A 13,899-nucleotide genomic window follows, 5' to 3' on the forward strand; every position below is an offset into this window, starting at 1 on the left:
ACAAACATTGCATTATTAAAAATTATATAATGTTTACTATGAATTTGACTATTTTATGGTATAAGTGTTTTAAAACTATTAATTTGATATCTTATGAACTTATATAATCTATTCTCAAGTCTATATAAGTATATTTTATATATTTACACATATAAACATATAATATTATATATACTTAAATTGAGTCTCATGTTCACAAGCTTGTTTACAAATACATTATATGTTTGAGCTTGGCTAGATTTATAGTCGAGCCAAAATTTGGGCTTGAACTTGTCTTGTTCGCTAACTAAACAAACGCATACAAGTTTTTTCCCAAGTCTAGTTCTTGCTATTTATAAACAATTTTGTTCATTTATAGTCATACTAAGACCTCATTAATTTCATTAGACATTGTGAACCTCTAGAGTAACATCATAAGAGTCATTGGGCCACAAGTAGGGGTGTGTATGGGTCAAGTTGAGGGTTTTTTCAACCCAACCCACTATAGTGGGTTAAAAAAAATCCAACCTAACCCACCTAGATCGGGCTGGACAATTTTTTATTTAATTACAATTATTATTATTATTTATTAAATTGAACATTATAACAACACCACCATAAAATAAGAGCAAATTTATAATTTAATAATCTTGAGCATAACAACAAACCAACACAAACTAAATGATGGAAACTTAGAATTTAGATTTTATTTAGGGCCTAGAATAGGAGAGAGAGAGAGAGAGAGAGAGAGAGAGAGAGAGAGAGAGAGGGAATAAGGAGATTGCAGTGAGGAGAATTTAGAGTTTGAGTTTTATTTAGAAAGAGGGGCAAAAAATTAAATATAAAATTGTATATTATATTTTTAAAATTTAAATATATATTAAATATAGGTGGATAAAGTCAGGTCGAGTTAGGTGAATTTGTGAATTTTATAATCCAATCCCAACCCAACATACTATAAAAAAATTTCATAACCCAACCCAATCCACCATCTCTAAAAACTGATCCAACTCGGTGAATTGGGTTGGATTTGGTCGGTTTTGGCTGCACACCCTTACCCGTGACGCCATTTTGTTCCCATCCTTCATTTATATTCAATAAATAAATAAATAAATAAAGATATATACATTTTCCACATTAACTTCTCTAACCTTATAAATTGATGTTTTTATGATTTATCTATTACATAATTTACACCATTTTTTATATTGAAAAATCTTATTGCACACTTACCTACAAACTTCACTACACAATTTTGGTTCGGTTATATGACCATGTGCCTACAGTGATTGTGTAATCCTCTCACTTTACTGACCTTCTGGTATCTTCCCCTCTTTCCCTCATTGGCAAGCGGGTCGGTGGACAGCAATTTCCTAAATCCGTGAACTCACATTTAAAGAGCATATAATTTTTGTAGCTTTTCAGTCACTGCTTCAATTTCCATTTCATCTTCCCTAATTTCATCATTATATTCCTCTCTGCCTCTCTGTTATTCTTCAAAACCAATTTGATTATATTTCCGATGGCTTTTATGGACACAGAAAACGCTTCCTCCTCCTTTTCATCTTTTCCTTCTTCTTCTTCTTCTTCTACGCCCGGATGGAAATACGACGTCTTTCTCAGTTTCAGAGGCACCGACACCCGCAAAAACTTCACAGACCATCTATACCCGGCGTTGAGTCAGAAAGGCATATTCACATTCAGGGACGATGAAAAGCTTGAGCGAGGAACGTTCATTGCCCCTGATTTGCTGTTGTGATTCTCTCCAGAGACTACGCTTCGTCGAGTTGGTGCTTGATTGAGCTAGCGAAGATCGTTGAGTGCATGGAAAAGAAGGGGCTCATAGTTCTGCCAGTTTTCCACTACGTGGATCCTAGTGATGTGCGCAATCAGAGAGGGGCTTTTGCTGAAGCGTTTGTTAAACACGAAGAGCGTTTCAAAGATAACATAGAGGATGTGTACACGTGAAGAGCTGCTTTGACACAAGTTGCTAGTATTGCTGGATGGGATTTACACGATAAGTAAGATTTAATTTCGAATTTAATAATGCTACTTATTATTGTTATCTTAATATCTTCATACAGTCCAAATTTTGTACTTTTAATATTGTTTAATAATAGCCCAAGAGTTAAGGTCCAAATCTGATGACATCCTTTATAAATTTGAAAAAATGGGTTCTTCGTCTTTGAAACTTTGAGCATGACATCTCTGATTTTCTGTCTATATATGATATAGATATTATCTTCCTTGCATGGCTTTTATTAACCCGTTTGAACTCTGCTTCCCATTGATCAATCTGTCTATGTATATATATAGAAACAATCCAAAAAGCACTTCTAGATACGTCTTGCGTAACTGTAGTCACAAAAAATTGCAGAACACACATATAATATAACTTTCCTTTGTTTGGTTGGGAGGAAGAATGGGAGGAACTTATCAAAAAGAAGAAAAGAAGAAGATACAATTAACATACTACAACATGTCTTAGTGAAATAATCTAGAAACAGTTTCAACAAATAAAGAATCATATAAAATCAAATTGTCGCTTTCAAAAGGTTTATTGAAGATTGTTAATTTCTAATTTAAATCATACTTTTCAATCATTCTTGACCAAGACCACTGTACATTTTTTTAAAAAAAATTTATTTGGGGAGGTAGTGACACTATGCATATCACCATCACCCAAATTATTAATTTTTTTCCCCACAACAATGGCTTACTAGTTTATATATTTTTGCAGAACTGCTTAGATAAGCAAAGACAAAAATTTTAAGGCAAATAGTTGGGTCAAAAAGCCCAAATATGTAGTTAGTTGCTTGCAGGTTTTACTAGCTAGAAGTGAGTCCAAAGGGCTCTTCTTTAGAAAAGTTCCTTACATTATCAAAAAAAGATAAAGAGCCCACATACATGTTTTTTTTGGTTTATTTGTTATATCTTTTCGTATTATGGAACTTAGAGTTCTCTTTCCCATAATGCATAAATCTAAAAAATATACATTTGTTGAATCTTTTCTCTCTTTCTAGCCTATGCTAACTCAATAAAATTATTGTCTATCTTCTTTGTAGACATGAGGCAAAAGTTATTGAAGAGATGGTCAGAAAAATACTTGGTAAATTGTATTCTACATACTCAGATGTTCACAAGGATCTTGTTGGAATAAACTCTCGTATGGAGGAAATGGTGAACTTATTAGCCATAGGGTTGAATGATGTTCGCTTTGTAGGAATTTGTGGTATGGGTGGAATTGGCAAAACTACTCTAGCTCGACTCATTTATAACAAACTTCATTATTATTTTGAAGGTAGCAGCTTTCTTGCAAATGTTAGAGAGGAAAGTAAAAAACATGGTCTAGTTCCTTTACAAAAACGACTTCTTGCTGATATCTTCCCTGAAAAGAATATTGATTTTCTAGATGTTCAATGGGGAATCAATATGATAGGGAAAAGATTATGTCATAAAAGGGTTCTTGCCATTCTTGATGATGTGGATCAACTTGATCAATTAGAAGCATTAGTAGGTGAGCAAAATTGGTTTGGTCAAGGAAGCAGGATCATTATAATAACTAGATATCAACATCTATTGATAAGGTATGAATTGGTTAGAGTTGAAATATACAAGGCTAGGAAACTGACGATGAAGCTCTTCATTTCTTTAGTTTGAAAGCCTTTAAGAAGGATTATCCTTCAGAAGGTTATGAGGTCTTATCCCAGAAGGTTATTTGTTATGCTCAAGGCCTTCCTTTGACTCTTGAAGTTTTAGGTCGATTCCTATTTCGTAGAAGTGTAGATGAATGGGAAAGTGCACTATGTAGGCTAAAAGAAGGTCCTGAAAGACAAATTTCGGATGTGCTTAAAATAACTTTTGATGGCTTGAGGGAAAGAGAGAAAAACATATTTTTAGACATTGCTTGTTTCTTTAAGGGAATGGAAGAAGATCATGTTGTAAATATATTACAAGCTCTCTATGTCAAGCCAAAAATTGATATAGTTGTTCTTCTGGAAAAGTCTCTCATAACTATCTCATTTGGAAAATTTTGGATGCATGATTTGCTACAAGAATTGGGTAATGAAATTGTTTGCTGTGAATCCCCTGAAGAGCCTAGCTGATGTAGTAGGTTGTGGCTTTCAGAGGATGTCATTCATGTATTGAAACGTAATAAGGTAAGATGATTATGTAGGCTCTCAAGCTTTCTTGTGGTATATATTTATGAAAATTCAAATAAGTTTTTGATAATCTCTATAGCTATACACTCACTAAACTCCTACGGTTTGAGGTGGGGGACGGTACTAGAGTGAAGTTTTGGAAGCATGTGTGGTGTGGAGATTGTACCCTCATAGAGGCTTTTCCAGAACTTTACTGTCTTAGTAGGGCAAGAGATGCTTCGGTGGCAGAGGTGATGGGTTGGTCTGGTGGGAGGATTCATTGGGATGTTAGATTTCGTTGTCCACCTCAGGATTGGGAGCAAGAATCTTTTGATCGGTTTATGGGCATTGTTTACTCTACGACTGTGAGGGAGGTTAGCCTTGACAAAGTTTGTTGGAAACCAGCTAGGAGTAGAGGTTTTGAGGTTAGAGGATTCTATCTTTCTTTCCACCTTCCTAATCTTACTTCATTCCCTTGGAGAATGGTGTGGCAATCGAAGGTAGGAAGGGTAGCTTTTTTCTCATGGTCTGCTTCCTTAGGTAAAATTCTTACAACAGATAACTTTCGCAGAAGGCGTATTATTGTTCTTGATTGGTGCTATATGTGTAAGAGGTGTGGGGAGTCAGTGGATTATCTTCTTCTTCATTGCCCGTTAGCTTTTGAGTTGTGGTCTTTGGTGTTTTGTTTGTTTGGAATTCATTGGGTTATGCCACATAAGGTAATTGAGGTGTTTGAATCTTGGCAAGGTAAGTTTGGGCGTCATCGCAATATAGGCCTTTGGAGACTAGTGCCGCATTGTTTGATGTGGTGCATTTGGAGTGAAAGGAATGCTAGATGTTTTGAGGGATGTGAACGGTCCTTGCTAGAGATTAAATCTTTTTTCTGTCAGACTCTCCTTGCTTGGAGTGTGGCTTTATCGCATTTTACTTGTTCTTCCATTCCTGTTTTATTTGATCATTGTTATTTTGATTCTTGATTTTTTCCCCCACAGTACATCCCCAATGTACTCGGGTTGGCTACTTTTCTAATAAAATTTTCGTTATCTATCAAAAAAAAAAAAAAGCTATACACTCAATCTTTATTTATTTTCTTAACTAGGGAAAGGAAGTAGTTAAAAGCATATTTCTTGACTCACCTCCAAGAAAAGAGGAACGCTTGAATGCTGAAGCCTTCTTAAAGATGAAAAACTTGAGATTACTTAAAATCAGTAATGTGCACTTTCCTTAATGGCTCAAGTATCTTTCTAGTGAGTTACGTTTTATTCACTCGGATGGATATCCTTTAGAATCCATGCCAACAAGTTTTGAGCCAGAAAAACTTGTTGAACTCATTATGCCTTGCAGCCTTATCAAAGGATTATGGAAAGGAATCAAGGTAAGTTTTTTTTTTTTTTTTTAAAAAGAAAAAGTTATGTTTATAAGGGCTTAATTTTCTCCATTTGATTGGTGTTTTATAACAAAGTTTAGAGAGGTTAAAACTCATTGACCTTCGTGACTCTTGAAACTTGATTGAGACTCCAGACTTCACCAAAGTCCCAAATCTTGAGCAGTTGATTCTTCAACATTGTACAAGATTGTAAAAGATTCATGAATCCCTTGGAGAACTCAAATTGCTTATTCTATTAGATTTGAATGGTTGTAAATGTCTTAAAAGCCTTCCACACAAGATTAGCCTGGAGTCACTTAAAGTTTTTATTCTTTCTGGCTGTTCAAGACTAAAAACGTTTCTAGAGATTGTGGGAAATATGTCATGTTTGTTGGAACTTTATTTGGATGGAACTGCGATAGAAGAACTTCCATTATCAGTTGAGCGTTTAACCGGCCTTATTAAATTGGATCTAAGTGGAAGTGCTATAAGAGAATGGTCCTGCAATTTTCCCCCCAACAATCTTAAAATACTTTCGCTCTCTGGATGTGAAGCACTCTTATCTAAATCATCGAATAGGTTTTTCAACTTTCCTCTAATGCCAAGAAGAAGTACTTGTCCCATGGGCATGTTACAGCGTTCTTTATCAGGCTTATGGTCTTTGACCCAACTGGATCTAAGTTATTGCAATCTTCAAGTAATCCCTAATGTTCTTGGTTGCCTATCCTCTTTAACAGAATTATATCTAATGGGAAATAATTTTGTTGGTCTTCCTAAAAGTATCATTCGACTATCTAATCTAGAATTTCTTTTTTTGAGTGGTTGCACATTTCTTCGATCATTGCCAGAGCTTCCAATTAATATTGGTTATATTCTAGCAGAAGGTTGTACCTCTTTAGAAACATTACCATTAAGACCAGAAGATTCTTTTAAGCCATATCTCTCTCTTTTCAATTGTGTAAAATTGATTGACAATCAAGGCTATGACGACATGTTGTTAACAATGCTAAGACATTACTTTCAGGTCTCTCTCTCTCTCTCTCTCTCTCGTGAAGTTCTAAACATCTTGATTTGTGTGTTTCAGGGCAACTTTAAAGCGACACCTGGATATGATATGATTATTCCTGGAAGTAAAATCCCAAAATGGTTTAGTCATCATAGTGAGGGGGCTTCACTGAATTTGCAAGTGCCTTCATTATTATGTAATAAATTGATGGGGATTGTTCTGTGCGTTGTTTTTGCACTCCGTGAGCATCATCCACTTGACCTAATTGATTCAGCAAATTGGGGGTTTATTAAAATTACGCATCAGTTTACCTGTTCCTTTAAAGTCAATGGATATGACAAACCCAATAAAAAAGACTATTTTTTTTTTCCGAACAATATAGTAAGATTGAATCGAATCACCTTTGGCTGAGTTATGTTCTCCCCCCCCCCCCCCAAAACTTTAACCAGGCGGAGGAATTAAGTCAAATTGATGCCAATGGATTTAATCAGATTGAGTTTGAATTTGAAACCTTCGGTCCAGGAGTGGAGATAAAGAAATGTGGGGTCCATTTGGTATTCAAGGAAAATATTGAAGATTGCAACCAAACTATGGCTCAGTGCCGCAATAGCAACATCACTCCTTATGAGGATGAATTTGATGATTCAAAAAATAAGCGTAGGCTTAGCCATGATGACTATGATGTGGCTGGACCTAGTGAAGAAGGTAGCTTTAATGACCTACTGCACCCAAAGAGAATACGGCTCCCTAATATCATTGAAAGATTTGTGCCACGTTTGGGAAATTTGATTGGGAATTTAAGCACACAGGATGACTTTGATGATGAGAAATCCCAGCAAAATGATAGCTTTGATGAATTCAAAAGGCAAATAAACTTTCTCCTCTGAAATTTTTGTAAGCCACCACCTTGCCTTCTTTCACAGACCTTGGTAGTTGCATATTTCTTTCTTTTTTTATTGATTGGCCATATGTTTGCATTTGTTTTTATATTTCACTTGCAATTTAATTTGCCATGCATGTGGCATTCTCTTTAATTTTTTCTGAGCCTAGCTGTTACGACAAGTGAAGGCCAAAAATTGGTAGAATGTGTATCTTCAAACTGTAGGACATGCTCTTCTTGTTAGTATTATATATAAAACCTTTTCTAGATTTGATTTTTTACAGGTTCTGGGGAGAGTTGAGGCAATGCATGAGTCAGTTTGGTGAACTAAAAAATGCAATGGTGAATTGGTGATGAAGGTAATGTGAACAATTCCTGTGTGTGATTTTCTCTATTATAGATTTGTTGGTTAAGGATACTTTCATTTTTGGTTTCTATGTTCAGTATGTGTCGTTTGTTCATGCAAGATAATTTTTTTGGTGGTTAATTCTCTCATTTGTTGTAAGGAGCCTTAACTGTCTATAATATTTTACCCTCCTAGCCTGCAAGAAGTTAAAATAACATAGCTTTGGTAAAATTCTTCCGTACAAATGATAAATATAGGTTAATGATTACCCAAGTTTCTACTGGCCCTAAGCAGAAAACTAATAGTTTACATGCCTTGGTCTGATGAGCAATCATTGAGCTCGCTTTTAGTGTTAATCCTATCATGCATTAGATAGAATACATTCATTGTGTTTCCAGATTAAATGTATATCGGATGGTGAGTTTTTACTTTTGCAGCTTGGTGACTAACTGGTTTCTGCTATGGTTGCGGGATCGCACAAGAAGATGTTCTTGTGGATTTAGCTGTTTCATTTTAACTCTTCAGAAGATTCCTAGGTATTGAGCTTCTAGACAGTTAATTTAATCAAGGTAGGTAGAGCAAGTGGACATTCTATTATCTGATATTCATGCTGTCAGAAAATACTTGTAGCTCAACATACCCATAATGGAAGGACACTTGAGGTTCAAGTTGCTACCCCAAATGCAAGTTATGTTCCTAGCTTAAAAGAATTCCTTTCTTTACATGGATCACCCTGTTGATGGTACCTCCTGTACTTGGATGATTGGGCATGTTGATATTTATAGATGATGTATCTTTTATCTTTCTTGCCTCAATCAGCAAAATGAGATTCATAGTATTTCTTTAAGTTTCATCCTTTGGGATCCAAATAAATATTGCATATTTCTTTGAGTTCTTCCGAAGTTGATATGGAAGTATCAACTTAAAGTAGTAGAGAGAATACTTAGATATATGACTGTCGGTTCTAATGAGTTGGTGCCCATTTAAAGTAGTTTGATGTTTGTCAATTATCATCCATTAATTCCATGACATGGAAGTATGAATTGATCTCGTCAAACTCTCTCTCTCTGCATTTATTTTTGTTATTATTTTTTGGTTGATTGTATGTTGGAGTTTGGGACATGAGTATTTTATTTTTTATGCACATATATATAAATCTCTTTACAAATTTTGATGCGTAAAGGCTATTACCCAATATTGATCCAACTAACATAAGGTGCTGGAAGCAAAAATCTGGAAATGGTTCTAATTGTGAGATTTTTTTATGAGTGATGCTATGATTATATATAATATTAAGTATATTTAAATAATGTAATTAAGATTTATTTTGTAGTCAATTCTTGATAGTATATATGTGTTAGTAGATGAAGATATGTATTAATACAAATTGAAATTAAAAGCCAAAATACATTATGCACAAAGCTCGCCCAGAATAAGCTGCCCGTAGCTTAATAAGAGATGTCTGAACTATCCAACCATTTGATCTGCGGAAGAGGGAAGAACCTATGACCTTGGTGTTGTACTAAATAATCTTTTCAATAATCTAAATCAATTTATATGTGTTTAAACTTAAATTACATGTAGTTTTTCTCCCAACTCTTTTTTACTTCCTTATGTAACTTATGTTTAGTAGCCATAGAAATAAAAAGAGGGGAAAAAAAAATCTTTGGCAACTGGAAAACAAAAGCTATAGCTGCTTTGAAATTGAAAATTAATTGGTTGAACTTCAAATAATTGTAAGTTACGTTGCTTGGTCCTTGTGATTAAGTGTTAAGGCTTATATCTTCATGGATGAAGTATATGTTGATGTTATATTGTGAGGAGCTCTTGAGTTTCTTTCAAATATGGTAATTTTGGGTGAGCAACCTGAACAGCCCATGTTAACTTATAAAATTCTCCCTCCATGCTCTTAAAGCTGGCTCATAGGTATCAATCATGACCAATTTGCTACAAAGATGAATTGGTTACCTCTTACCAAAGAAATTTCTCTATTTATATATTAATATTACAATATACCAAGTCTATGACAGAGAGTCTATTTAAAAGAGAGTTTAAAAGATAGAATGCTAAAGAAAAGCTAGCCATGAGTGGACCTCCCCCATTTTGGATACAATAAGAAACTGAGGAAAGTACAACTTAGGGGAGGTTAGCACAAAAGACCTTTATTGTATATTGCTCTACCTTGAGGTATGTTGTCACTTTTTCACACCGAAATGTCGAAATAAGAACTTGTTTGCTTTTCAGGATCCAGTGACAAAACAACACGGGGGAATTGGATTTGTAACATATGAAAATGCAAGTGGAGATCGAGTAGCTTTTGTATTCTGGTCTTGTTCAAGTGAATTTGTAGAATACATTGTGTTAAGCAAGAGATTCTAAACAATAAAGATAGCGTTTCAGGTGTTGTTTGGAAGATTGATAATTGCAGAACTTCATCGTTTGTTGTATTGATCTTCCATTTGACCTCATAGTATGCCTGGTATTTTTTCAGATTTAGTAGACTGGCCATGTTTGAAACACATGAATTTAAAGGTTCTACAGTTGCTGCAGACCTAGGGTCTCCAAAGGTGCGCTGCTTCTTGTATTTGGAATCAAAACAAGTCTCAGTTTTAAGGTGATGGTAGACCTGCATGGTATTTGGTGTGGTAGTATAAAATTTAAATCTGGACTTCAAAAAAATTGAAAAAATTGATTTGTAAATCCTGAAAATTTTCAAAATTTAAAAATTGAATTAATTATTTTTTCAGTTATATTGTTGATGATTTTGTTATGTTTGGTTGATTAGAAAGTTGTGGAAATTTTTCCTTTCGAATTTGGTCCAGAGTGTACCCGGGAAGTGGGCCTGTAATAGTTGAATCTTCTTCTTCATCTCTTTTTTAATTATATTTTTGAGCCCCAAACCTCCCTCCCTCTTTGTCACACATATTAAATTCCAAGCTACTTAGTACGAGTTATCATTTCCACTCCATCAGAATCTGCTAAATTGCTGCTCAATTAACACAATGACTTTCTTAGGCAGTATGAAGATGTTAGATCAGTATACTTGTATGCTCCCCAAGAATTGATTCTTGCATCTTGGGCCTAGTTTTCATCGCTTAATTTCGTATAATGCCATTTTATTTAACAAGAAGGAGTGGTTCTAGTTGAGTCAACATGTATTTGAGTTTAGATCAATCTAAACATGATGTTTTAAATTATTAGAAGTTGGTTCATTTCTATGATGGAGAACATCTTCATAAGGAGTGATGCTTCTGTCTGTTGCTGTAGCGTGTCAGAATTTGTTTGTGATCTTTAGAGACATGCTTGAATACCAAACCCTCCCAGCATTTCTTAACCTCCAAGCCTGGACTTACAATATCTCGTAGCCCTTCAATTGTCATTGTGTATGGAGCATCAACAATACAACTATAAAAAAAAAAAAAAATTCAATTTTCAGATTTTGAAAGGGTTGATGTAGTGAGAGGGAAGAAGGGTCACATGACTGCTCTAAGAGAAGGAGACCTCTCTCCGAAAGAAAGGACTCAATTTTCTTCTTTCCATTTGATTTTGAATAATGCCAATACAGAACAAATCAATTTCCATGAAGTGCAAATAGCAACGAGAAAAAACTATGCAACCAATTAGTTCCAAGAAAAGCCTCCAAGAAGTCACTAATTTTCAATTTTCATCCCTGCATAAGTTTGGCAGATACCATATCTGAACATCTTGATTTCAGCTATTACTAGTGCTGCACATTATTGAATTTCTGGTATATAGATAAGGTGGTAATAAAAGCATGACTCTGCAAGCAAGCCCATTTTAAACCTTGAACAAACCCAAGAAGGTTTAACAACACTTGTAATTACATGCTGCACGGCCATGGTTTAAGCATTTAGGAAAAAGTTGACAAGAAAAAAGATACAGTAATATTTTCATAAGCTAACATTCCACACCATTCTTAATTAAACTAGATACAAGTCAGCTACTTTTACCTTGGGAAGATACACGTCCAAAACATGGCCAAACTGACTGGAATGCAACCGCACATTATTAAAGTAGCTTCAATTGGAATACATCCTATNAGGAGAACCAGAAAACGCAAAGATGCTTGGGAAATTGAATGTAGTCATAGCATCTATGCGGCAAAGTTCTTTGGCTGCCTCATTTACTGAGGTATGTTCAATAGACCGCCAAAGAACCAAAACATTAAGAATATTAAGAACTGTGGTTTTACCAGCATTGAGTTCAGTGTAAGTGTGGTTTCATTAAATGATGTGGGTAACAGCTATCAGGGGAAAATTGGAGTTTTTCTTTAATTTTTTTGCCATATAAGCCATTAAATGAAAGCTTTTCTTTTGTTTATGGTGGGGAGGTAGAATATGCCCCAAATTTATATCCAAAAAATTAATAGAACTAAAGGAAAAAGGAAAAATCCATGAATTCATGTATTCCTAACTCTTGAATTAAAAAATGAAAAGGTGATTGTTTTAGTCTTTAGAAATTAAAAAAAAAATAATAATAATAATAATAAAGAGATTTACTTATATAATTTGGAAACATATGCTTTAAATGCTCTTAAAGTTAATGAGTCATATTTAGCAAATAAATAAATAAATAATAAAAGAAAAAAATACATTAGTAAATTAAATGATGTTTTTTAATTTCTTTTTAAATATGAAGGGCACGTTAATTAAAATTTGCCCATAATTTAAAATTCTTATTTATATTTTTTTATATATATGAAGGTTGCATAAGTACAATAATGACTGATTTACAATTTAAATTGAAAAATAAATAAAAGATGCCTCTATCACCCCAAATGAATGTAGAATGAACTAATGTTAAGGAAAAATGACTAGAAGTTCTTTTTTTTCAAAGAAAAGGTGACCAAAGGTAGGAGCTTATGGGAAATTCCTACGCTTTCTGAGTGTAACTGGAGATGGAGGAAAAATTAAGGACATATTTTATCATTTATGGCATGGCCACTAGCATCCGAATTCGTCATTACTGCAAGCTTACAGACAGGGTGTAGCATGATGCACTTGTTGGACTTATGCTAGATCAAAGAATTTATTTTGAATCACTAGAGATGTGTAAAGGTTCAAATATATCAACACATATATTTACTCTGTTGAACTACTTCAATATTAGCAAATACAATTGTATTGCTAATCAGTAGTCAATAAAAAATTCTCTTCCAGTCCTAGATTGGTACCCAAAAAAAGATTACAAATGCATAAAAATTCTTTTATAGCTTAGTTGACCATAACTTTTATAATAATAAAAAATCAACAACCATGTGCAGAAATACTATGTGGGTGTTCTGCAATGTTTCTGACAATGCAGAAAACTTTTTTTTTTTGGTGCCTAAAGTTTCTAGATGGGAAAAACTGTTAACTTGGTCTCTTCTATGCATTCAACGATCTTAGCTAGTTGAATCAAGCACCACCTTGAAGAAGCGTAGTTTGTTGAGAGAACGATGATTGCATACTTAGACTCTTCTATTGCTTTCAAGAGCTGTGAAGAAATATACTTTCCTTGCTCAAGTATCTCATCATCATCCCTGAAGGTGATAATACCCTTTTGTCTCAAAGCAGTGTAGAGATGATTTGTAAAATTCTTGCAGGTGTCAACACTGCAAAAACTACGGAAAACATCGTATTTCAAAGAAGAAGAAGAAGAAGAGGAGGAGGAAGCTGTTTGAGTGGACATAGAAGGATATGGAAGAAATTGGATCATTTATAACCAAAAATTTCAGTCACTGAAAAAAGAAACGAGAAATAGATTTCGGTGCGTAAACTGAAAAGTTGTTGACGGGAAAATCTTAGAAGATGAAAGCAAGTGAGGTTGAAAATTGAGAATTGGGTTAGCTCAGCGTTGAGCTGTAAAGAAAGGGAAGAAGAATAATAAAGATAAAGGTGAGGTTAGCATGAGGATGATGACATCGCAGACGCAGACTTGCAGTGCTGGAGAGATAGAAGGAAAACAAATTAACAAAAAAGATTGTCGGAGTTGGTGCGCTTTTTTTTTTTTCTTTCTTTCTTTAATTCACTACTTCGAAATTTGTAAAATGTGTGGTTTGTCAAGTCAACAAAGCAGTCTTCCTTTCCATTAAATTACCATTTACATTATTCTTAATATATATATATATATATATATATATATATATATATATATATATATATATATATATATCTAATA

General features: G+C 34.1%; 1 protein-coding gene and 1 long non-coding RNA gene across 4 annotated transcripts; one reads left to right on the forward strand and one right to left on the reverse strand.

The window, feature by feature from the left end:
* The first annotated feature begins 1,290 nt into the window (after nucleotides 1–1,290).
* On the forward strand, nucleotides 1,291–8,394 carry LOC111994595 (uncharacterized). 3 transcript variants are annotated; one of them, XR_010625630.1, is made up of 3 exons: nucleotides 1,291–2,000; nucleotides 6,572–7,732; nucleotides 8,157–8,394. It is a non-coding gene; the product is annotated as an uncharacterized LOC111994595 (long non-coding RNA). The 3 variants fall into 3 exon arrangements; XR_010625629.1 differs by having other exon boundaries at nucleotides 6,572–8,394; XR_010625628.1 differs by lacking the exons at nucleotides 6,572–7,732; nucleotides 8,157–8,394 and adding an exon at nucleotides 3,045–3,218.
* A 4,680-nt stretch (nucleotides 8,395–13,074) lies between these two features.
* LOC136063987 (TMV resistance protein N-like) lies at nucleotides 13,075–13,437 on the reverse strand. The gene has a single exon (XM_065765063.1). The coding sequence runs from the start codon at nucleotides 13,435–13,437 to the stop codon at nucleotides 13,075–13,077; it is 363 nt and encodes a 120-aa protein (XP_065621135.1).
* Between the last annotated feature and the right edge of the window lie 462 nt (nucleotides 13,438–13,899).

The sequence above is a fragment of the Quercus suber genome, unplaced genomic scaffold (genome assembly GCF_002906115.3).
Source record: "Quercus suber isolate HL8 unplaced genomic scaffold, Cork oak 2.0 scaffold_605, whole genome shotgun sequence".
NCBI classification, from domain to species: Eukaryota; Viridiplantae; Streptophyta; class Magnoliopsida; order Fagales; family Fagaceae; genus Quercus; species Quercus suber.